This window comes from Dermochelys coriacea, chromosome 7, assembly GCF_009764565.3.
Source record: "Dermochelys coriacea isolate rDerCor1 chromosome 7, rDerCor1.pri.v4, whole genome shotgun sequence".
Classification (NCBI taxonomy): domain Eukaryota; kingdom Metazoa; phylum Chordata; order Testudines; family Dermochelyidae; genus Dermochelys; species Dermochelys coriacea.
Genome location: NC_050074.1, coordinates 33,451,683 through 33,476,503, shown reverse-complemented (window position 1 = coordinate 33,476,503; position 24,821 = coordinate 33,451,683). Strand labels below are relative to the sequence as shown.

General features: G+C 62.7%; 2 protein-coding genes across 3 annotated transcripts in view; both read right to left on the bottom strand.

Annotated features, from left to right (window-relative positions):
• SIPA1 (signal-induced proliferation-associated 1) overlaps window positions 1–5,512 on the bottom strand; it is a 30,658-nt gene extending 25,146 nt beyond the window's left edge. For both annotated transcript variants that reach the window (XM_038411079.2, XM_038411075.2), the window contains exon 1: window positions 5,450–5,512. The gene's annotated coding sequence lies outside the window, so the exon portion shown is untranslated. The remainder of the gene's footprint in view (window positions 1–5,449) is intronic.
• Window positions 5,513–6,921: 1,409 nt separating this feature from the next.
• PCNX3 (pecanex 3) lies at window positions 6,922–24,819 on the bottom strand (the record flags this gene model as incomplete). Its single annotated transcript, XM_038411207.2, has 30 exons — window positions 6,922–7,511; window positions 8,057–8,460; window positions 8,748–8,956; window positions 9,174–9,448; window positions 9,524–9,754; window positions 10,108–10,255; window positions 11,958–12,061; window positions 12,345–12,575; window positions 12,961–13,214; window positions 13,553–13,768; window positions 14,179–14,237; window positions 14,533–14,662; window positions 15,324–15,432; window positions 15,867–16,044; window positions 16,575–16,722; window positions 17,100–17,250; window positions 17,787–17,879; window positions 18,479–18,584; window positions 18,923–19,032; window positions 19,436–19,527; window positions 19,856–19,966; window positions 20,290–20,461; window positions 20,882–20,914; window positions 21,434–21,587; window positions 21,943–22,103; window positions 22,472–22,607; window positions 23,101–23,197; window positions 23,711–23,880; window positions 24,183–24,312; window positions 24,726–24,819. Coding segments are annotated over 30 exons (4,692 nt in total), but the record flags the coding sequence as incomplete, so codon positions are not given.
• Between the last annotated feature and the right edge of the window lie 2 nt (window positions 24,820–24,821).

The following is a 24,821-nucleotide window of genomic DNA, read 5'->3' as shown; positions in this document are numbered from 1 at the left end:
GGTAAGAGGAGGGGTGCAGGGATGGGGAGGGGGATGCTGGGATGGGGAGCGGTGGGGATAAGAGGAGGGGGTGCAGGAATGGGGGAGGGGGATGCTGTGGGGGTAAGAGGAGGGGGATACTGGGATGGGGAGTGGCGGGGGTAAGAAGAGGGGGTGCAGGGATGCTGGGATGGGGAGCGGTGGGGATAAGAGGAGGGGGTGCAGGGATGGGGGAGCGGGGAGCTGTAGGGGTAAGAGGAGGGGGATACTGGGATGGAGGAGGGGGAGCTGTAGGGGTAAGAGGAGGGGGATACTGGGATGGGGAGCGGTGGGGGTAAGAGGAGGGGGTGCAGGGATGCTGGGATGGGGAGCGGTGGGGGTAAGAGGAGGGGGTGCAGAGATGGGGGAGCGGGGAGCTGTCGGGGTAAGAGGAGGGGGATACTGGGATGGAGGAGGGGGAGCTGTAGGGGTAAGAGGAGGGGGTGCAGGGATGGGGAGCCATGGGAGTAAGAGGAGGGGGTGCAGGGATGGGGGGAGGGGGATGCTGGGATGCGGAGGGGGAGCTGTGGGGGTAAGAGGAGGGGTGCAGGGATGGGGAGGGGGATGCTGGGATGGGGAGCGGTGGGGATAAGAGGAGGGGGTGCAGGAATGGGGGAGGGGGATGCTGTGGGGGTAAGAGGAGGGGGATACTGGGATGGGGAGCGGCGGGGGTAAGAAGAGGGGGTGCAGGGATGGGGGAGCGGGGAGCTGTAGGGGTAAGAGGAGGGGGATACTGGGATGGGGAGCGGCGGAGGTAAGAGGAGGGGGTGCAGGGATGGGGGAGGGGGATGCTGTGGGGGTAAGAGAAGGGGGATGCTGGGATGGGGAGCGGTGGGGGTAAGAGGAGGGGGTGCAGGGATGGGGGAGGGGGGAGCTGTAGGGGTAAGAGGAGGGGGTGTAGGGATGGGGGAGGGGGTGCTGTGGGGGTAAGAGGATGGGGATACTGGGATGGGGAGCGGTGGGGGTAAGAAGAGGGGGTGCAGGGATGCTGGGATGGGGAGCGGTGGGGATAAGAGGAGGGGGTGCAGGGATGGGGGAGCGGGGATACTGTGGGGGTAAGAGGAGAGGGATACTGGGATGGGGAGCGGCGGGGGTAAGAGGAGGGGGTGCAGGGATGCTGGGATGGGGAGCGGTGGGGGTAAGAGGAGAGGGTGCAGGGATGGGGAGAGGGATGCTGTGGGGGTAAGAGGAGGGGGATACTGGGATGGGGAGCGGCGGGGGTAAGAAGAGGGGGTGCAGGGATGCTGGGATGGGGAGCAGTGGGGGTAAGAGGAGGGGGTGCAGGGATGGGGAGCGGGGAGCTGTAGGGGTAAGAGGAGGGGGTGCAGGGATGGGGAAGCGGGTGCTGTGGGGGTAAGAGGACAGGGATACTGGGATGGGGAGCGGTAGGGGTAAGAGGAGGGGGTGCAGGGATGGGGGAGGAGGATGCTGTGGGGGTAAGAGGAGGGGGATACTGGGATGGGGAGCGGCGGGGGTAAGAGGAGAGGGTGCAAGGATGGGGGAGCGGGGAGCTGTAGGGGTAAGAGGAGGGGGTGCAGGGATGGGGGAGGGGGTGCTGTGGGGGTAAGAGGAGGGGGTGCAGGGATGCTGGGATGGGGAGCAGTGGGGGTAAGAGGAGGGGGTGCAGGGATGGGGGAGCGGGGAGCTGTAGGGGTAAGAGGAGGGGGTGCAGGGATGGGGGAGGGGGTGCTGTGGGGGTAAGAGGAGGGGAATACTGGGATGGGGAGCGGCGGGGGTAAGAGGAGAGGGTGCAGGGATGGGGGAGCGGGGAGCTGTAGGGGTAAGAGGAGGGGGTGCAGGGATGGGGGAGGGGGTGCTGTGGGGGTAAGAGGAGGGGGTGCAGGGATGCTGGGATGGGGAGCAGTGGGGGTAAGAGGAAGGAGTGCAGGGATGGGGGAGCGGGGAGCTGTAGGGGTAAGAGGAGGGGGTGCAGGGATGGGGGAGGGGATGCTGTGGGGGTAAGAGGAGGGGAATACTGGGATGGGGAGCGGTGGGGGTAAGAAGAGGGGGTGCAGGGATGCTGGGATGGGGAGCGGTGGGGGTAAGAGGAGGGGGTGCAGGGATGGGGGAGGGGGTGCTGTGGGGGTAAGAGGAGGGGAATACTGGGATGGGGAGCGGTGGGGGTAAGAGGAGGGGGTGCAGGGATGGGGGAGCGGGGAGCTGTAGGGGTAAGAGGAGTGGGTGCAGGGATGGGGGAGGGGGTGCTGTGGGGGTAAGAGGAGGGGAATACTGGGATGGGGAGCGGTGGGGGTAAGAAGAGGGGGTGCAGGGATGGGGGAGCGGGGAGCTGTAGGGGTAAGAGGAGGGGGTGCAGGGATGGGGGAGGGGGTGCTGTGGGGGTAAGAGGAGGGGGTGCAGGGATGCTGGGATGGGGAGCAGTGGGGGTAAGAGGAGGGGGTGCAGGGATGGGGGAGCGGGGAGCTGTAGGGGTAAGAGGAGGGGGTGCAGGGATGGGGGAGGGGGTGCTGTGGGGGTAAGAGGAGGAGGTGCAGGGATGCTGGGATGGGGAGCAGTGGGGGTAAGAGGAGGGGGTGCAGGGATGGGGGAGCGGGGAGCTGTAGGGGTAAGAGGAGGGGGTGCAGGGATGGGGGAGGGGGTGCTGTGGGGGTAAGAGGAGGGGAATACTGGGATGGGGAGCGGTGGGGGTAAGAAGAGGGGGTGCAGGGATGGGGGAGGAGGATGCTGTGGGGGTAAGAGGAGGGGGATACTGGGATGGGGAGCGGCGGGGGTAAGAGGAGAGGGTGCAGGGATGGGGGAGCGGGGAGCTGTAGGGGTAAGAGGAGGGGGTGCAGGGATGGGGGAGGGGGTGCTGTGGGGGTAAGAAGAGGGGGTGCAGGGATGCTGGGATGGGGAGCAGTGGGGGTAAGAGGAGGGAGTGCAGGGATGGGGGAGCGGGGAGCTGTAGGGGTAAGAGGAGGGGGTGCAGGGATGGGGGAGGGGATGCTGTGGGGGTAAGAGGAGGGGAATACTGGGATGGGGAGCGGTGGGGGTAAGAAGAGGGGGTGCAGGGATGCTGGGATGGGGAGCGGTGGGGGTAAGAGGAGGGGGTGCAGGGATGGGGGAGGGGGTGCTGTGGGGGTAAGAGGAGGGGAATACTGGGATGGGGAGCGGTGGGGGTAAGAGGAGGGGGTGCAGGGATGGGGGAGCGGGGAGCTGTAGGGGTAAGAGGAGGGGGTGCAGGGATGGGGGAGGGGGTGCTGTGGGGGTAAGAGGAGGGGAATACTGGGATGGGGAGCGGTGGGGGTAAGAAGAGGGGGTGCAGGGATGGGGGAGCGGGGAGCTGTAGGGGTAAGAGGAGGGGGTGCAGGGATGGGGGAGGGGGTGCTGTGGGGGTAAGAGGAGGGGGTGCAGGGATGCTGGGATGGGGAGCAGTGGGGGTAAGAGGAGGGGGTGCAGGGATGGGGGAGCGGGGAGCTGTAGGGTAAGAGGAGGGGGTGCAGGGATGGGGGAGGGGGTGCTGTGGGGGTAAGAGGAGGGGAATACTGGGATGGGGAGCGGTGGGGGTAAGAAGAGGGGGTGCAGGGATGCTGGGATGGGGAGCGGTGGGGGTAAGAGGAGGGGGTGCAGGGATGGGGGAGGAGGATGCTGTGGGGGTAAGAGGAGGGGGATACTGGGATGGGGAGCGGTGGGGGTAAGAAGAGGGGGTGCAGGGATGGGGGAGCGGGGAGCTGTAGGGGTAAGAGGAGGGGGTGCAGGGATGGGGGAGGGGGTGCTGTGGGGGTAAGAGGAGGGGGTGCAGGGATGCTGGGATGGGGAGCAGTGGGGGTAAGAGGAGGGGGTGCAGGGATGGGGGAGCGGGGAGCTGTAGGGGTAAGAGGAGGGGGTGCAGGGATGGGGGAGGGGGTGCTGTGGGGGTAAGAGGAGGGGAATACTGGGATGGGGAGCGGTGGGGGTAAGAGGAGGGGGTGCAGGGATGGGGGAGCGGGGAGCTGTAGGGGTAAGAGGAGGGGGTGCAGGGATGGGGGAGGGGGTGCTGTGGGGGTAAGAGGAGGGGAATACTGGGATGGGGAGCGGTGGGGGTAAGAAGAGGGGGTGCAGGGATGGGGGAGCGGGGAGCTGTAGGGGTAAGAGGAGGGGATGCAGGGATGGGGGAGGGGGTGCTGTGGGGGTAAGAGGAGGGGGGTGCAGGGATGCTGGGATGGGGAGCAGTGGGGGTAAGAGGAGGGGGTGCAGGGATGGGGGAGCGGGGAGCTGTAGGGGTAAGAGGAGGGGGTGCAGGGATGGGGGAGGGGGTGCTGTGGGGGTAAGAGGAGGGGAATACTGGGATGGGGAGCGGTGGGGGTAAGAAGAGGGGGTGCAGGGATGCTGGGATGGGGAGCGGTGGGGGTAAGAGGAGGGGGTGCAGGGATGGGGGAGGAGGATGCTGTGGGGGTAAGAGGAGGGGGATACTGGGATGGGGAGCGGTGGGGGTAAGAAGAGGGGGTGCAGGGATGGGGGAGGGGGTGCTGTAGGGGTAAGAGGAGGGGGTGCAGGGATGGGGGAGGGGGTGCTGTGGGGGTAAGAGGAGGGGGTGCAGGGATGCTGGGATGGGGAGCAGTGGGGGTAAGAGGAGGGGGTGCAGGGATGGGGGAGCGGGGAGCTGTAGGGGTAAGAGGAGGGGGTGCAGGGATGGGGGAGGGGGGTGCTGTGGGGGTAAGAGGAGGGGGATACTGGGATGGGGAGCGGTGGGGGTAAGAAGAGGGGGTGCAGGGATGCTGGGATGGGGAGCGGTGGGGGTAAGAGGAGGGGGTGCAGGGATGGGGGAGCGGGGAGCTGTAGGGGTAAGAGGAGGGGGTGCAGGGATGGGGGAGGGGGTGCTGTGGGGGTAAGAGGAGGGGGTGCAGGGATGCTGGGATGGGGAGCAGTGGGGGTAAGAGGAGGGGGTGCAGGGATGGGGGAGCGGGGAGCTGTAGGGGTAAGAGGAGGGGGTGCAGGGATGGGGGAGGAGGATGCTGTGGGGGTAAGAGGAGGGGGATACTGGGATGGGGAGCGGCGGGGGTAAGAGGAGAGGGTGCAGGGATGGGGGAGCGGGGAGCTGTAGGGGTAAGAGGAGGGGGTGCAGGGATGGGGGAGGGGGTGCTGTGGGGGTAAGAGGAGGGGGTGCAGGGATGCTGGGATGGGGAGCAGTGGGGGTAAGAGGAGGGGGTGCAGGGATGGGGGAGCGGGGAGCTGTAGGGGTAAGAGGAGGGGGTGCAGGGATGGGGGAGGGGGTGCTGTAGGGGTAAGAGGAGGGGAATACTGGGATGGGGAGCGGTGGGGGTAAGAGGAGGGGGTGCAGGGATGCTGGGATGGGGAGCGGTGGGGGTAAGAGGAGGGGGTGCAGGGATGGGGGAGCGGGGAGCTGTAGGGGTAAGAGGAGGGGGCGCTGTGTCGAGCGGGGGGGAGCGCAGGGGATGGGGCAGCGTGTGGGGCGGGCGGGGCGGGGGCAGGGATGGGCGCGGGGGGCTCCTACCTCCGGGTCCGGCGTCCCGCGTTTCCCCCCAGCCTCCGCACCGGCCGCTCCCTCCCCTCCCAGCTGACAGGACCCCCCTCCCCGTCCCCGCGGTGTCCTAGCGCCGCCCGCGCTGCTGCGGACGGAGGAGCGGGAACTGACGGACAGGCGGGGGAGGGGGACGACAGACAGGCGCGGGGGCGGTGGGGAGGACAGAGGCGGGTGGGGGGGAGGAGAGACAGACAGACAGAAGCAAGAGGGTGGGAAGGAGAGAGGCAGGCGGGGGATGGGTGGAGGAGAAGGACAGACAGACAGAGGCACGCGGTGCGCTACCAGGGGTCTGAGCACAGAGGGAAGAGATTGGGCGGGCAAGGGGCAGACAGACAGACTGACCCCCCCAACCTGCATAGCGGAGGGATGAATGGACAGAATACCCGGAAGGACAGACCCCCCCCCCACCTGAGTGCAAGGGAAGTGTTTGGGGACAGGATAGGGCCAGGGTCCTTGCTGCCAAGACCCATAAGCAGGCATGCGGACCCATCCTGGAGAGATCCCTATATACAGAGTATGGGGGGGTGCAGTTGGCTCAGTGAATATTTAGGGTGGGGGTAGCATATTCCAGTCGATGGATGCAGCCACACCCCATTCATTCCTTGACCACCCCTCCTCCCCCCATAATTCCCACTCCTGCCAATAACTGCCTTGTGCTAGACAAGACAACAGGTTTCGGGCAAGACCAGATGGGCCCCCTTTGCAGGTGAGAATCCTGTGCCTCTGACCCACACAGGAACCAGCCTTAGGGCAGACCCCTGGCACTAGAGGAGAACCCCTCCTTCATAAGGCCTGCGGCGCTTGTGCTTTCCCCTCTTGTGCCCACCCCACAACCTGCCTTGCAGCATCCCCCCAGCTAAGAACTGTGTGATCCTCCACCACCTGGGGTTCAGAGATTCACCAATTATGGGGGAAGGCAGGGAGCCCCAGCCCCCTGCAGGGGGAGGCAGGTTGGATGTGGAAGGGGAAGGAGAGGGGGCTGCCCTGTTTCTCTGGAGGAATGCAGCTGGACAGTGGAGGCACCTCCAACTCCCACAGGAGTAGCCGCTCCCGAGAGGATGTAACTGCATAGCAAGAGCCTGAGGGAGGGCAGATGCCGGATTGGACTGGACCTCTCCGCCCATCTCTAAGCCCCTGAGGGAAAGGGACCCCAGGCAGGATAAAAGGTTATCTTCTCCCTTGGACGGGGAAATCTGAGCAGAGGTGCAGAAGGCAAGATTGGAACCTACGTGTTCTAATGCAGCCCTTTCTGTAACCCACAGGAGCCCCCTCCCCTCCCTGGGATAGAACCCAGGAGCCCTCTGAGCCTCAGCCTGCTCTAACCCCTAGCCCCCAACCCCCTCCTCCTGCCCCACACTAGGATATAACCCAGCAGTTCAGTCCCTCCCCCACCCAACACAGATTTGTTGGAAAGTTGCATATCTAGGGTGTAGGAGGTTTTGCCTTTTTTTTTTTTTTTTGTATTTCTTTTAATTTTTTGTATCAACCAAAAATCCAGGATCAGAGAAAAATAAACCATCAAAAAAAAAATCAAAAATAGTGTTATTCGCTTAGGCCCCAACCCCCCTTAAATACAGCACTGAGGGGGCAGCGCCAAGGGAGCAGCATTGAGACTGAGGGGCAGTTGAGTCTCTCCCCTCCCCCACTACAGGGGGACAGCACTGTTGTCCATAGGGTCCCCTCTAGAGTCCGGTGGGGGGAGGCAGGGGCAGATGGAGGAGCCATTAGCCCCCTTATTGCTGTCCAGGGTCCTGAAGGCAGGGGGGAGGGGGCACTGTGTGGTGGGACCAGCCCATTGATATCGATAGGGGGAGGGGAGGACAACGGCTGCTCCCACTGCCCCCCTTCAGTACTGGTGCTCCAGGAGTGGCTGGGCAGCGGGGCTCTCCTTCTCCCGTTGCCTGCCCCAGTCAGGTGGTAGGGCACCAGGGCTGGGTGGCTGCTGCTCTGGCTCTGCCAGTGGGGGGCACTGCTGGGGGGAGTCAGTCTCCGTGGTGTCAGCAAGAGGGCCTTGGTCCAGGGGTGCAGAGGGCTGTGGGGAAAGAAATAGATGGGTTACAGGCTAGATGGAGGGGATGGGGGACAGGCTAGGATAGGGCTCCACGGGGGATAGGCTGGGCTGCTGGGGATGGAGCCCCATGAGGACACAGCTACGATGGGGCCCGGTAGAGGACAGAATGGGTTGGCGGAAGTGGGGAACATCAAAGCTGCAACTAATCCCAGGTGCCCTTCAAATGGCTTGTTGTAGGGGCGTCACATGGGTGCCCCAAGCCAGCTTAAGGGCTTTCCATTAGCACTAAGCTGATCTGCCAGAGCTGGCATGAGCCACCTAATGGGTGGGGGCATGGTGCGTGCATGGGTGATTCCACCACGCACAAAGAAACAGCCATGTCTGATATGGAGGGGAGCTCTGTGCAGCAGGCACAGCCCCTAAGGGGGGGAGAGGGTCAGCCATCCATGGTGCCCTGGGTGTGGGAGTGGAGGGAATGCAAGGTAGCTCCCCCAGGCCACATGGTGTGGAGGAGGGAGGCAGGGGTTGGAGTTTCCCTGAGGTTCAGGGTGGGGGGCCATTCTCACCTGTGCTCTGGCGCTGACCCCCCGGGGGGGTGTGCCCTGGGTGGTGCCAGTGCTAGCGGGGGTCCCTGGGGAGGCATCTCCTTCGCTCCCCCCTAGCCCATTGAGTCCCTTGCGGCCAGGCAGGCTCCACTTTCCACACAGCCCCTCATAGGCAAAGGTGGCTGAGGTGCCCAGCGCTGGCCGTAGGGGCAGCGGGAGCGGCAGGGGGGCCCGACCTAGCCCTGCGCCCTCAAGCTGGGAGGCCATGGAGGCCAGCGAGCTGGTGCAGGACAGCTGGCTGCCGGAGAGGCGCTGGGCGGGCACCCAGGGGGCGGCAGGGGGGGCTTCACGCTGGCTCTCCACCTGGCTCCCTGGCACTGGCCGCACTACCCAATTCTGGCCCAGTGGAAGGCTCTGCTCCGACCCTGGTGGGGGAGATGGTCAAGTTAGAGCTGGCATGGCTGAGACAGCCCTACCCGGAGCCCGCCTATGTCTCTGGCACCCACCCCATCCCCCTGCTCCAGCTCCCAGTCCTCAGCAAGATAGCCCCACCCCCACCATTGAGAGACAGCCTGGCACCCCCAGCTCATCCCACTAGGTCTCCCAAAACACCCCCCAGCACTGCACAGATGGGCCCTGCCTATGCCTACATCCTGTGCCTACACCCCACCCCCTCCAGAGCAGGGAGGTTTGCTGCTGGTGGTCTCCATACCTGGCTGAGGCTGGGCAGTGGTGACGGGTGGCTCCTGGGGGTTTGAAGCCCCCGGGATGGCCATACCCATGCTCAGCCCACCTGGGGCACTGCTCCCCTGCTGCCCATGCCCTGCAGGGTTGTTGCTGATGGACGAGGAGCCTCCGCCACAGTCCGAGTCCTCAATGTTCCCACCGCTGTTGCACCCGGCTCCGCAGCCCTTCTGTAGCCTGTGAGGAGATGAGGCACAGGGGTATCAGCTCAAGGAGAGCACTGCATTCCGGCTAGCCGGCCCGGCCTCAACAGCAGGGGACGCTGTGGGGAGTGGGGAGGGAGCGCTAGCTGTGGGGGGAGCTCCTGGCTACTCCAGCCCTGGCCTCTCCCAGTAGTGTGTGCTGTGGGAAGCGAGGCAGGAGCACTGGCTAGGGGGAGCTGCAAAGCGCTCACCTCTCCCAGCTGCTGATGAGCCAGGTGGAAATGTTGTGCAGGCTAACGGGGCCACCCCAGAGGGAGCGCAGCTGGGGGTGGCTGCCAGCGTAGGAGGTGGTGAGGGGCGACACATAGATGGGGTAGCCGATGGGCTGGTCGCAAGACGAGTTGATCATGTTGCGCAGAGCCTGCTTGGCGTTCTGGATGCTGCCCCGCTCTGGGTTGCGGTTCCGCAGGAACACCAGCTCCTGCTGCTGCCCGGCCCAGAGCCCTCGCACACACTCCCGGTTCACCTGGCCAAGAAGAGAAAACAGGGTGAGGGGTGGTCAGGTTCTAGCCCCAGTTCTGTGAGGGGGGGGGTGTCTCACCTTGATGACGCGGAAGCTCAGGTAGCGCTTGTTGAGCATGATGATCTTGTACTCGTCACTGGCGTCATCCATGACGTGGCGCAGCGCAAGCAGGGCGGGCGTGTTAGCGAGGATGGCGCTGCGCCAGGCGGGGTCACCCTCGTGTGAGATCACCATCTTCTCCTCATTGGCTGTGATGGCATCATACAGCACGGCCGGGTCCTCGTACTCGTCTGGCGACGTGAAATGGTCCTAGGTGGGAAGTGGGAGGGTCACAGAGGGGGGTTACAACCCTCTGACCTCCAGACCCTTCCTCTCCAGCATAGGGCAGGATTGTCTCCCCTCCCTCAAAAAGCTAACAGGGTTACCCCTCCCCTCCTTCCCAGTGCTCCAACCCTCTCCCTGCCAGCAGGCCAGCCCACCCTATCCCTTGCCCTCCCCTCTCTCCCAGCTAGTCACCCCTGCCCCCAGGCCATTCCCTAGCACGCAGACAGGTGACAGGATAAGCCCTCTCCCCTCCCCCGGGGGTGGCCCTTAGGGCATGGAGGAGTGGGAACCCAGTGCCCATCTGCCCTAGGGGCAGGGCCAGTGGGCAGGGGTGGTACCTGGTGCAGCTTGAGCGACATGCGGACGCCGGGTGCCACCACGCGGTGCAGCAGGTCCATGTCGGCGAAGACCCACTCGTCGCGGGGCGAGGTGATACGGAAGTCACCCTTGAAGAGGGCGTGCAGGCCGTACAGGAAGGGCTCCAGGCTGCAGGGATAGCACGGCTCAGCAGGGGGTGGGGGATCTGGTCGCTAGGCTGTGCCAGGTCCTGCCAGTGGGGGGGAAGGGGTCTCACAAATTCATGGCATGCCTGGCCAGAAGAGACCACTGGATGGCCTGGTCTGCGCTGCTGTACAACCCAGGCCAGACACCCCTGTACCGCCTGCACTGGAGATGGAGACTCCACCCCTGCGCTGGGGTGTTTGTTCCAATGGTCAATTGCCCGCCCTGGCAAACACGGGTCTTGTTTCTCATTGGAGAGCATCTGGTCGGCTTCCAGACACCCGTTCTTGTCCTGCTTTTCCTCACTAGCTTAAAGGCCCTCTGGCACCTGGGGGTTCACCCAGGATGGTATTTAAACAGCGATCAAGTCACCTCTCCATCAGCTTTCTGATCAACTAATCAGATGGCGCTCGTCCACTCTCTCCCTGCAGGGGTTTTCTCCAGTCCTCCAACCACAGCTGTGGCTCTTCTCTGCACCATCCCCAGCTTCCCGTTTAAGATGCAGCCCCCAGAACAGGGCACAGTACTCTAGTCCTGCTCTCACTAATGTCATAGCCAGAGGTAAAACCCGTCCCTGCTCCAACTCACTATTCCTCTGTTCATCCACCAAAGAGCCGCACTGGTGCTTTTGGCCACAGTGTTGTGCTGGGAGCTCATGTTGAGCTGTTGGTCCCTCAGTGCTCTGCCAAGACGCCGTCCCACATTCCGTGGCGTCTGGCCTGCACTCCTCACCCCAGGTATAGATCTCGGCACCAGGCTGTATTAAAACAGTTTGTTTGTATAGGCCCAGCTTATCAAGTGATCCTGATAGCTCTGCAGGGCTGTCCTGTCCTTATCACTTCACCCATCTTTGTGCTACGCACAGATTTTATCAGCAGTGATTTTATATTTACTTCCTGATCCAAGAAAAGGGTGACTTGATCACAGTCTGTAGGTACCTACAGGGAGACCAAATACTGATCACAGACTCTTCAATCTAGCGGAGAAATGTCTGACACAGTCCAGTGGCTGGACATTGAAGCTAGACACATTCAGAGTGGAAATAAGGTATACGTTTTCAACAGTGAGGAACTGGAACAATTTACCCAGCGTCGTGGTGGATCCTTCATCACTGGCCATTTTTTAAAATCAAGACAGGATGTTTCCTCTAAAAACTCTGCTCTAGTGAGTATTTTGGGGAACTCCTCTGACCTGTGTGATACAGTCAGTCATACCAAATGATCACAGTGGTTCCGGCTGGCCTGGGAAGCTATGAATCAGTGATGAAAATGTTGACTCGCGTGTGCTCTCGAACCGATCCCCACAGAACCACCAGCACTGGGTGAGCAGTCCCCCCGATGACTTCCTGAGAGCCGTCAGCCAGCCAGAGATTCAGACATTGAATGTGGGCTTTACTGATATTGCACAGCACTCGTGTATTATCAGAACACTGTACAACAGTCTATTACATCTGCACAGCATCAACCCATCTCATCACCGAACAAAACCACATTTCTTTGACAAGACCTATTTGACTAGCAGCAATTATATTCCCAGCCTTCCATTTGTTATTAAATGAACCCCATATCTGCTTTTCCATTATTTTGTCTGGCAGACAGGCTGGGGGCAGGCCTCACTGCCACGGAAGGGGCTCTCTTGCCTGGTAGACATGCTGTGGGCGGGGGCAGTGAGGGTGGGGGTGTCTCACCTGGCAGACAGGCTATGGGAGGCTGTGCCCAGTGCCCGGCGCCCCAGGATGCACAACCCGAAGCAGAGGGTGACCAACGGGGAGTCCCACTCTTTGTCCATGGGCTGCAGGGAGAGAGAGGCAGCTGTGAGGGGGAGGGAGGAGAGGACAGGACAGGAACCCCATCCACCATGGAGCGCAACACCCCCTGCTTCTAACAGACCCGCAGCTTCCTATGTAGGACTTGCCCCATGTCCTGGGGATAGAACCCAGGAGTCCTGGCTCCCAACACCCCCGCTCTAACCCACTAGATCCCACTCCCCGCCCAGAGCTGAGCCAGATCCCCGGTGTCCTGGCTCCTAGGCTCCCCTGGCTCTCGGGTGTGGGCCTTGACATCCAGGTGCCCACCTTGTCCCTGCGGCCGGCACAGTATTGGATCCAGTCCAGGTAGACATTGCAGAAGGAGGACAGGGTGACACCAGCCATACGGGGGTCGTAGTCCTCGTCGATGTTTAGGTTGAAGGTGGGATCACTGTCGGCATAGCTGGGGGTCGTGCAGGGGCGCAGTGCTTCCTGGATCACTGTGTTCCCCAGCCACTCCTCCAGCTTGGATGAGCACGTCACATAGTAGATGATGCTCTGCCAGGGCAAGAAGAGTTAGACGTCCAGAGCATACGCACCCAGAGTGCCCCCTGGGCACAGACTTTGGCACTAACCTCTGTGAGCCAGCCAGTACCCTAGCCTGGGGACAGATCAGGGCCAGCGCCCACTACAGGGGGAAGACCCAAGGTCCCATTTCCTGGCCTCTCTCTGCCTCCCACCCCACCTCCTCTAGCCCTTCTTGCTGAGCTCCCAACCCCTCTTCTCTTGCCTGTGCCTGCCCCCAACTCCCATGGGTCTTCCTACCCCCTCTACCCTTCAGCTGCACCCTCTCTGCCCCATCCCCCACCCCATCTGCCTTCTGCACTCTGCCCCTGCCCCCATTCCCTGTCCCAGGCACCACCTCCAGCCCCGGCCGCCACACCTTGACGTAGTACGTGATAAGGATCTTGCGCAGGTCGAAGACCTGCAGCATGGATGCGGCGTTGTTGTCGCTGATGCTGTACCCCTCCAGCACGTACTTAGTGGCCGCCACCTCCCAGGCCAGCCAGCGTTGCCCGAAGGCCGCATTGAATGACAACATATGGGGCAGATGGCCCGGCTCACAGCAGCAGCAACCCTCGTCCTCCTCCACACCCTCCGTGATGGCTTCCACCTCACGCTGCTGGCAGTACGTACCTGTGGGGGGCAGGGGATGAGCGGAGCTGCCAGGGACTCCCTCAGGGCAACCCACTGCCACGGGACGAGAACAGGCAGACAGGACACTGGGCTGGCTGGGCCTGTGGGTCTGATCTGGAGTGATGGGGGGGGGGTACCAGGCTGGGTAAACCCATGGGTCTGATCTGTGGATGAGGCGGGGTACCAGGCTGCGTGGGCTGATGGAGACCTGGCACATGCTATGAATGTACGAGAGGGGTTACTAGAGGGCTGTGAGTAAATGGGGTCTGTGAAAAGGGCCCTAACCAGGCCAGAACTGCAAGACTCCCCACTCCCCTCAGCCAGGGCCCAGCCCTCACCCCGGAACTCAAGGCCACGGAGCTGGAAGGTGACGAGGCCATTGCCAAGCTCGATGAGGTGCACCAGCGCATTCAGGTAGTCCGAGGCCAGGATGAAGCAGTCACCAGTGGCATAGTTGCCCCAGCGGCCTAGCAGCAGGTCCCCACACAGCGTGTGCTGTAGGGAGCGCGTCAGGTGCTCGTAGAAGATCGAGTTCAGGTTGTTGTCATCAGCGCCTGGCATAGAAAAGGGATTGGAGGCCGTGAGGGCTAAGCAGGGACCGCTCTCCCCTCACAATCAGTGCTGACACAGCATGGCACTAGGGGGCGCTGTGCTGCAGGGAGTGGGGGGCTCAGTAGCTGGAGCTCTCCCCCCTCACTGTCAGTGCTGGCCCCAAAGCCCCAGCATTTCGCTGGGGGAAGCTGCACTGCACAGAGCAGAGGGCACTCTCTCTTTGCACTTACTGCTGGACCTAAGTCTCCATCATGGTCCTAGGGGCTGTGCTGCAGAGAGCAGGATGCAGCAGGGTATTCAGTGGAGTGTGCTCTCCCTTTGCAGCCACCACTTTCTGGGCAAGGGAGCCCAGTCCCCTTGGCCCTGGGCACACGGCAGATGTGGGGGCTCAGCGGGCACACTGGGTACGCACCTGGGTTGCGGTCGAGCTGGGTGGCCAAGCGGGTGTTGGAATGATCGACCCTCTTTGTGCTGGGGAAGGAGGAGAGCCAGGTTAGCACAGTGCGCCACTGGACCCCTGCACAGGTTTCCCACCTGGAGTGGCCCCCTGCAGCTCTTGGCTAGGCCAGGAGGGGGCCAGCCTGGGCGGGGGGAGACTGGCCAAGCATGTGTGTGAGTGGGGAGGGGCTGGCTGACCCAGTGGGGGGGCCATGAAGGGGAGGGAAGCTGGCTAGGTGGGGTGGGGGATCTGAGGGGGCCCTGCAGTGAGGGGGTGTGGTGGGATGCAAGTGGCCAGGCTGGCTGGGAGAGGGCGTCTCTCACTCACTTGTAGTCGCGCTCCCAGAACTTGACGGGGCGGGCGTACGACATGATGAACACAGCACTGCCCAGCAATGGGTTGAGTGGGGTGGAGAACAAGGCCGACAGCACGGCCTGCACAAACAGCATGGCTGAGTCTGGGGGTGTCAAGGCAACAACCCCTGTGGAGCCGCAGTGTCCCATTTCACCTCCACCCAACTGCCACAGAGCCATGGCACCGCACCTTGCTACCACCCAACCGCCCCAGTGCCCCGCTCAACTGCCCTGCCGCTGCCTTGCCATGCTGACCTCCCAACTACCCCATCCCGCCACCGCCCAACCATCACAGAGCCATGGCACCCCATCCTGCTGCCACCCAACCGCCCTAGCCAACTGCCCCGTCCCGCTGCCACCCAACCTCCCTAGTGCCCCATCCTGCCACCACCCAACCACTCAAGTGCCCCATCCCAACGCAGCCCAACCATCCTGGCGCCCTGCCCAACCTCCCCATCCCACCGCTGCCCAACAACAACGAAGCTATGGCACCCTATCCTGCCACAACCCAACCGCCTTGGTCCCACGCCCCATCACTGCCCAACTACCGCCCACTATTATCCCACTAGCACTCCACTATCCCATAGCCCCCCTCCCCAGACTCCCTCACTATTCCATAAGCCCCTTAAGTAATTCCCCTCCGCCCAACACTCCTTGGCTCATACCCCCCTCCAGTAGTTTCTCCCATGCACATTCCCAGCAACTCATTCAGTCCTTGCCCTGCCCCACAACTTGGGGCACCTGCAGGCAGCTCCTCAAGGATACGGGGCACGGCAAAGGGCTGGGCAAAGGCGTGGAAGGCCGAGCCCCACGTGATCTGCCAGGGGGCGATGTAGGTGAGCACGAAGCGCAGCTTGTAGAGCAGGTCCCATAGCTGGGCCGGAGGTGGAGGGGAAGAGAGAGAGAGAGAGAGAGAGATATGTCACGCAACACAGAGCCCAGCTCAGCCACAGGGAGCCAGGACCACTGGGTTCTATCCCAGTTTGGGAAGAGGGGACGGGGGTGTAGTGGATTAGATCAGGGGGACTGGGAGCCAGGACGCCTGGGTTCTATCCTCAGGCTCCCTGCGAGACTCAAATGCTGAGGGATCCTCAGACAGCAGGATCATGCTGGGCAGGGCAGTTCTGGTACCTATTGCACAGCATCAGCAGAAAAACCAGTAGGAATGAGTGCCAGGGAGTGTGGGAGACAGACTATTGCTGAGTAGGGGAAGCAGGGGATTGTGGGTCCACGAAGAAGAGCAGGGGGAAAGTCACTCTGGGTACATGGGGTCCGGGGCGCCAGCGAAGCCAAGGGGTTTGTGGGCACCTTGCTGAAGAGGATGGACATGACGAAGTAGTCGATGAGGAAGCCCTCCGAGTAGCGCCGATAATCGAAGTGGAAGAAGAGGACGGTGAAACCTAGTGCCACGTACTGCTGGGGCGGGCAGCAGAAAGAGCAGCGTAGCAGCTTCATGCCAGCCACGGTGATGAGGAGTGCGCGGCAGCTGGGGGCAAGAGGGAGAATGTTAGGGGCACCCAAGCATGTAACCACCAGCCCAGCCAGGTGTGGGGCAGGGAGCCCTGTCCCCTTTCCTACATCCGTTAGTTAGATGGGAGCAGAATGCTAAAAACTAACCAAGGAGCAGTTTCCAGACCCCCCTCCCTTTTCTACTGTGAGTTTCTACTTCCCCACCTGGCTGTATGAAGGGGAAGATTAGAAACTCTATCTCTGCGAGGGCCAGCTGCTCACTGCCTATTACTGCTGTCCCAGGCCGCCCTTCCTGCACTGTATCCAGTTCTTGCTCCCCATTGCTTTTCCTGCTGGGTCTGAACAGCACCGCCACTAGTGGAGGAAGCTAGGTGGGGCTGGGACGTGCGCTGCCAACTCAGCCCCAGGGAGTGTGGGAGGCAGAAGGACCCTGCAGGGATCTGCTCCTTGGGAAAGGAAGGACCCCCTGAAGCAGCACTAGGAGGAGCCGTAGCCAGGGAGGTGCTGCAGGGGTTGGAGCCCCAGGAAGGGGCTACAGGTACCTACTAGATGCAGATCTTGTCCTGGTGGGGGGCACTGACTGAGTGGGCATCCACCGTCAGGGCATTGAGCACCACGGCCGGGTAGATGAAGTACTTCTCCACGCACTGCAGCCAGGCATACAGCTTCTCGAACCACATCAGCTGGGCTGCGCCTGCGGGGGACACGCGGTTACTCCCTGCACTCACCAGAAGGCACCAGCCCGGGGACAGCACATGGTTCTAATGCACAGATAGTCCCAATGAACCCCACAACAGCAGGGATCCGTCGCCCCATGCTGAGATGCAGCCACCTCTGGGGTGGAACGCAGGGTGGTTTGTACAGGGATCCCTTGCCCACGCTGAGATGTTTTCTGTCACATCTCCAGAAGAACAAGTCGCCCTACTAGCACTGCACTAGGGCATTGGCGACAGTAGCCCCTCTACCCTGCTGCCTACAGCATACCCCCCCAACATCTTCCTGGGGAATTGGGGCCAGCGCTGAGGGGGAAGGGGAAATCGCCTCCTGCCAGGCACACCCAGGAGCACTTACTGCGCACTTCAAACTGGCTGTACTCGCGCGGCTTCAGCACAGGCAGCGAGAAGCAGAACCAAGGCAGCTGCTTGCGGAGCTGGGGCAGCAGATAGTGAGTGAGCAGCCCGACCAGCCCAGCCAGGGCGTACAGCACATAGCCTAGAACAGACTGAGCGCCCAGAAGGATCAGGGCATCTGACGGGACCCCCGTCCGCCCCCAAGCAGCCCACCCCACACACAGGTCCCCAGAGCCTTCCTCTCCCAAACTACCCCTCACCCTCTGGCTCCACCAACCCAGCTGCCACCCACCACTCACAGCAGCTGCCACCATGCCCCAATGGCTCCCACCCTTACCCAGCTTGCTGTAACTCCCTCTATGGTCCACTCAGAGAATCAGGCTGGCGTAATGGCCAGGACTCCTGGGTTCTACCCCAGCGCTGCCAGGGGAATGGGGTATAGTGAGTTAGACCAGGTAGAGACTGGGCACCAGGACTCCTGTGTTCTTTGTTCTGCCTTCTCAGCTGTTAGCATCACCACAGACTACCGACAAGGGGACCCTGACACAGCCTAGTCTCTGACCCCACCAAGCTGCCGTGCCCTCTGCCTGTCCCTCCTGCACCCACTGCCGCCATGAGCTGCGATGGCCCCACGCTGCCCAAGGAGCCCCATGGCTGGCGGTACCCTCCCTCTCGACCCAGGCGGTACCTTGAGGGCGATGAAGACAGTGCTGGCACTGATGGCAAAGGTGAGCACCGCGATGACCATGCACATCACCAGGTCCGAGTGCAGGATCTCCCGCTGTGGGGGAGGAGGGTGAGAGGGAGCAGCTGGAGCCACCAGCCATATTCACCCCTCCAAGCAGAGCCATGCACGGGCCTTCCCATGCCCAGCCATGGGCCCCTACCATCCACCTCCAGCCATGCCTCATCCTTATTCCCTCCCCCATGCAACCCCTCAACCATCCATGCCCCCCACCTCCAGCCATGTGCCTTCACTGACCACATTAATCCAGGCACCAGCTGCTTCCATTCTCTCCAATTCGCCCCATGCAGGCTGCAGTCCCCTACCCCCACCCCAATCTTCCCAGCCACGTGCCCTGCACCCACATATCCAGCCACCTATGCCCCATCCCTCCATATCCCCACCCCATCCATCCCTATCCTGCCCCGTTACCCCAGCCTCATGCCCCCTCCCCCACACACCATCGCTTCCCCCCTGTAACCGCAGCCAAGCATCCCTTCCCCCCGACACCCAGTCCCTATTCTGCCCTCCCCCCCGCCACACTCTCCTCCCCCACCCACCCGGTCCCTATCCCCTCCCATAACCCCAGCCACATGCCCCCTCCCCCAACCATCCCCTGCCCCATAAACCCCACCATCTACCCCGCCCCCCCTCACCAGGGAATTGCGCAGTTTCTCAGGCAGCGGGTCCCGGACCTCGGCTGGCGCATTCTCCACGTTTCGGTTCTCAAACTCAGGGAAGAGCTTAGCCCGGATCAGGGACCTAGAAGGCAGGGGGGCTATAGGAGTTTGTTCCCTCCTTACAGGAGCAGCATCAGGGCGGGCCCGACACCTCAGCCCCTCTCCAAGGGGCCCAGCCTGGCATCCCCGTGACAGAGCATCACCCTACCCCACTCCCCAGGACAGATTTGCTGTCCATGGGCAGAGGACAAACCTTTGTCCTCCCAGAATTAGGGCTTGAACCCAGGAGTCCTGACTCCCAGCCCCGCCCCTGCTTGGCCCCAGCAGAGTTGGGAGAGCAGCCAGGGGCCCTGGCTCCCAGTCCCCCCAGTGAAAGATCCTCAGCCCAGCCTGGCCCTCCCCCAGCCCTGGGGTACACACCACAGCACAGTGGGGTCGCTGCTCTGGCGACTCAGATGATAGGACAGGGCGACCAGGAGGCCGCAGAACACGGAGAAGAGGACGGGGACGTGCTGGTCGCCCCAAGGGGCCTGGAAAGGAGAGAGCAGAGAGCGTGAGCCCCAGTGCAGGGAGACTGCTCCCCAGCCTCAGAACCCCCAGGCCCATCAGCACTCACACATCGCACCGCACCTTAAACCACAGCCCAGCCCACACGGAACCAGAGTCCTGGGACATCCGACCCCCCTGGAGCCAGCCAATCCTCCACCCTGGGGTTGGACTGAAACTGGGGTTGCCTAGAGGGGAAAGGCCCCATATCCCATTCGCCAACCCCGGCCCACCACTGCAGGGCCAGATGGAAGCTGGCGCCCCCTAGAGGGCAAAGGCCCACATACCGCATTCCCCACCCTTGAGGCAGTCAGTCCCCCATCCTAAGGTTGGATCGGAGATGGTGCTCCCTAGAGGGGAAAGTCCCTGCCCCATGCACCCAGGTACCTTAACGGCTCCGAGGCAGAAGCCATAGAGGAGGACAGCGACCAGGAGACTGCGCAGGAGACTGAAGAGGGCAGTGAGGGGGCTGGTGGCGGCTGGGAAGCAGAGGGGTGGCAGGGTCAGTGTCGCACAGGAATATCCCCCATTTGCCCCCTCCAGGCCCCATGCACACACCAAGGTTGCAGCACCACCTGCTGCCCAGCACTGGCACTCACACGGGGCAGCATCAGCAACACACCAGCCAAACTAGAGAACGCAGGAGTCCTGGTTCCCAGGCCCCCTGCTCTAACCCGCCAGACCCCACTCCCTTCCTAGAGCTGGGACAGAACCGAGGAGTCCTGGCTCCCAGCCCCACTCTGCTCTCACTACTAGATCCCATTCTCCCTGTGGAGCTAGGACAGAATCCAGGCATCTGGGCCGTACCTGTGCCGCCAAAGATGTGCATATCCACCTGCTCCAGCAGGTACATGAGACAGGTGTTGACCTGGGGTAGGAGCCCGAAGAGGAAGATGGCAGGGAAGCAGAGGGTGAAGACTGTGAAGGACACCACAAATGGGGGGGGGTTAAATCAGTGACCCCCCATCCCCCCAATGCCCACTGCAGAGCGGGACTGCCCCCACCCCTACTTAGAGAGGGAACCCCCCTCACACTGGTGAATGGAGTCCACAGAGAAACCTGTATGGCACCCCCTAACTCCTCGCTGGGGGACTGCGGACTCACAGAGCCCGTTACCCCTGGCTGAGGGGTGCTGCAGCAGGGCATGGGGAGGTGGTGCCCCCTACCCCCAGACGGGGGAGGGCTGCAGCAGGGCACGGGGAGGCGATGCCCCCTACCCCTGGCTGGTGCCCTACACTCACCGGTGGTGACATCCCGGGCACCGTAGAAGAAACTTGTAGAGAAGAGGGTGAGCCCATAGAAGGTGACAGGTGGGACGGGCACAGCCCGGGCGCACAAGTCCAGGACCCATATCAGCACGCAAGCCACGCAGAAGTAGACAGGCCGGCTGTAGGCAATGATCCAGTTGTGCCCCTGCAAGAGAGCGTAGGGTGAGGGGCATGGGAGCAGCCAAGTGGCTGGCCCGCCCCACACCTCAGTGGTGGGGGGCAGCCTAGCTCCCAGCTGGCACTAAGTGACCCCTACAGCCTACAGACAGGGCACTGCACAGGCTAAGGGGCCCGCACGCAACTCCCAGGAGTCTCAGAGGCTGCAGAGCTGGGCACCAAACTACACTGAGGACCCCATGGCCCATTTAAACAGAGATCCTGCGCTCGGTGCTCACATGCAGCTGCCTCTGGGATGGGGCGCAGGGCTGGTTAGAGTGGAATGGCTCATTCGGAGCTATAATATCCCGCTCCCTATAGCACAGCACTGGGGCATAGGGGCCAGCACTGACTGCAAGGGGAGCGCACCCCCTCCTGGCCCTGCAGCCCCCCTAGGAAGGTCACTTACATGCATGGGGGAAGCAGCATCAGGCTGGACGCTCTGAAAAACAGAATCAAGGTGATCTTAGTGATGCCCGTTTCCCCAGTAATTGCTCACCAGGGCAGGACTGGGAAGTAAAATGGGCCCAGCACCCCGCTGGAGGCAGAGGAGCTGGGATTTCTGTGACTAGCCGGTGTCAGGGACTGGATCTCACAGGGGAGCAATTCAAAAGGGCTGGGGTGCCCCTGTTAGCAGCCTGCCAGAGAACAGAGGGCTGACACTGCCAGAGGATAGTGCATGAGTGGCTGAAAGGCTGGGGCTGTCCAGGCGCTGGCACCAGCCAGGCATAGGCAAGACTCCCTCACCCTGGAGGCAGGGGTATCAGTGGGGCTCACTGTGCTGGGTGCCCCGAGAACCATCAGAGGAGGGCTGAAGGTCAGGATTAAGCAATTCTAGCAGAGCTGGTTCAGCGGGAGAGTGCCCAGGGCTGAGATAGCAGGGGACTGCGGGTGAGGACTGCAGGGCAATGGCAAAGCTGTGCAATGCCCAGAGGGCATGGCCACACAGGCGGGCTCTCACCTTGAGCAGCGAGTACTGGCAGCTGGCGATGACCAGGCAGAACTGGAAGACCCAGATGTCACAGAAGAAACCCTGCAGCAGCAGCAGGTAGCCCAGGAAGGCCACTAAGGACCCCAGAGACACCACAAAGATGTTCTCCATCACCCGGCGGTTCCTGGGGGGGCCCAGAGCACAAGGCAGCATCAGCCACTGTTGGCAGTTGCCAGCAGGTTCCCCAAGCACCCAGCACTGCCAGGACCCCGATCTATTCAGCTGTAAGCTGGGCAGCCTGCTGGATGGGCTCATGGAGCTGGTTCCAGTCGGGGGTGGACAGATAAACCAAGCTGCACAGACCTATGGGGCTGATCAGTGTGTGTGGTGGGGAAATCAGGCTGGATGGGCCCATGGGGCTGATCGGGGAGTGGGGGGCAGTAATCAGGCTGGATGGGCCCATGGGGCTGATTGGGGAGGTAGTAATTAGGCTGGATGGGCCCATGGGGCTGATCCAGGGGATGGGAGGAGCGACTGACCGGTCAAGAAGTGCCAGCAGCGCCAGCCGGTCGTAGCGCACCCGCATCCAGCGCCCAGGCAGCACCCAGTACTTGTAGTACTGCCGCGGCTTGGACTTGTCCTCGATCATCAGCGTGTTCTCCTGGGACTCGTGCAGGGACTCCTGATCCAGCAGGTCAAACTGAGGGGAGAGCAGGCTCAGCGGGGTGCAGGCACCCTGCCCATAGACTACCAACAGCCAAGCCAAGCCATGATAAGGGGGTGTTCCCTCCAGACAGCACAGAATCCCCCAGCAAACCACACCCCATGCAGCAAACCCAATCGAACTAATGGTGCCCCCAATGAGACCCACTCCAACAGAGATCCTGCCCCTCTCATAGGTAATCCACTCACACCGAACAGGGAGCCTCCCACCACAAAGACCCTGCTCCATCGCAAAGACCAGGCCCAAAATTAACCCCCTCCATCAGAACCCTACCAAAACCTCTCCCCATCTGCCAATAGAGCCCCCCTCACTGCCCAATTCCCAGGACACTGACCCCCGGTTACCTCAGGGATCTCCAGGGGTACCCTGCGCACCTGCATGCCCTGCAGCACCACAGGGCGTGGCTGCAGCAGCGACAGGGCGGGCGTCCCTTCGGGCACGTCGGTGGAGTTGAAGCTGGAGGAGTGCGAATGCCGGTCCCTGAAAGGGCAGCAAGGGGCAGGGAGTTGAGGGAAGGAAGCAGCCCCCTCCTCACCACAGTTCCAGATCCTGGACTCATGGCTCCACCACTGAATAATGAGCAGCACAGCGCCCCCTAGGGCCACACTGGACACTGAGGCCAGCACTGCCTGTGAGGGGGGAGCGCCCCCTGCTGGCTCCCCCAACACTGCAGCAAGGTGCCCCCTAGGGCAAGTACTGCCTGTGAGGGGAGAGTGCCCTCTGCTGGCCTCCCAGAACTGCCTGTAAGAATGCCACCTACTGGGCCCCTGCCCCGCTCCTTGCAGCTCCCAGGGTTTCCCTGGTGGTCTCCCACCCAACCGCTGACCTGGCCCCTCCCAGCTTAGCAGAGGGCAGCACAGACCCTGCCAGTGATTTCCCCTGAACCCCGCCCTGCCCCTCCCTGGTGCCCCCTAGTGCCGGGGACAAAGAGCAGCATGCCATGACAAGCGGAGGGGAAGGGGGTGTCACTCACCAGGCGCTGTTGGTCACGTGATCCACACTGACCTGCTGCCCCACCGGGTTCTCGTAGCCACCTCCTGCCAGGCCAAAGGTGTAGGAGCGCCGCACACCTGCAGGGGGAGGCAGGGAGCCAGCTAGACTGGGGGATGTGTAGCAGGTGAGGAGGGGAGACCCCACAGCCATGCGGCTAGAAGGAACAGCCCCGCGATGGGATCAACTCCTCGCTACAGTCACCACGTCAGCCAGGGGAGACCTGGGAAATTACAGGCCCCCCTCTGCAAGGGAATGCCCCCCGATTCTACCTCAGGTGGAGGGTGCCCGGGGAATGAGCAGTTCCCCCCCAGCTGCAGAATATTTATACTAGCAGCAGCCCAGCTCTGGGATAGCAGGGGGCTGTGGATAGGGATTGGGGGGGCGCTGGCAGAGCTGGGTGGGAGCCCAGGGCTGGGATAGCAGGGGGCTCCGGGTCAGGATTGAGGGGCACTGGCAGAGCTGGGGAGGGCAGGGCAGTGGCACTGTTAGATTGCCACACTTGTAACCTCCCCGCGTGCCCCAAGGCCCCTGCGGGGATGGGGCAAGCCATGGGCAGGCCAGTGGCAATCCCCCTGCCCACCTGCACTCACCACTCTCATCGTAGAAGTAGTGCACGGCGCCCTCGGAGGTGTCGTCAAAGTTGCAGGCCTCATGGATGGCGCCACGTGGGAGCAGCAGGGAGCTGGCGAACTGCAGGGCCGAAGGCAGCGTGAGTGCCCGAGAGTGGGAGGAGGCACGGCCCCGCTGCAAGTCTTGCAGGCTGCAGAGAGGGGGATGCGCCGTCAGGCATCAGCACAGGGTGGGGAGGCAGTGTTAGGAAGACAGAGGGGCAGGGCTGGGATAGCTGAGGGTTGCGGGTCAGGACGGAGTAGCACTGGCAGGGCTGCGGGGAGCCCAGGGCTGGGACAGCAGGGGGCTGCGGGTCAGGATCAGGGTGCCCGGGCCAGGCTGGGGCATGCGGCTAGGCTATGCTGTTAGCAGACTCTGGGCTGTTTGGGGTGGGGCTGAGCGAACGTCTGCGTGGACCGGTGCGTCAGTGTCTCGTGTGGAGAGAAATGTCACCTGGGTGGGGACCCCATCACCGAGGATGGGGGTGTGGGGTTGCTGCCTGCGTTGTGCCGCCGCCTCATGGCCTGGGTGCGTTTGACGCTGCTCGCCCGATCCCGCTTGCTCCCCTCTTCACCTGTGGCGGCTGCAATGGAGAGAAAGAGCTGTCAGGAACCCCGGACTGAGAGCACCCCACCCAATGGGGACCCCCCCGGAGGCGCTGGCTCCGATCCAGCTCTAGGTCAATAACGATTATAAGTCAACCCCATCCGTGAGATGAGCGTGCTGGGTCTCAACTGGGTTCCTAATGGACCGGGGGGCCCTATCACACCAACCCCAGTCCCTCAGCAGCGTGGCCAGGGACTGAACAGGCCACAAAGGCTAAATCCCACTCTGTCCCTGGGCCTGTCTCCATGCCAGCTGTGGGCTCACATACAGGACCCTGGGGCTGAAGGCTGGGGTGGGGCAGTGTGCGTGTGTGTGGGGGGGAAGGGGCACGTCACTCCTTACCCCAGCTCCCAGGGCTGCCAGAGCCAGGGCCCCCCCACAGCTGCTCACCTCCCCCAACAGCCCCCTCCTCCAGCAGCTCCCCCCTCCAACCAGGCTGGTTCGCCGACTGGCTGCGGGTGCTGCCTCCCGACTCCAGCCGGCATG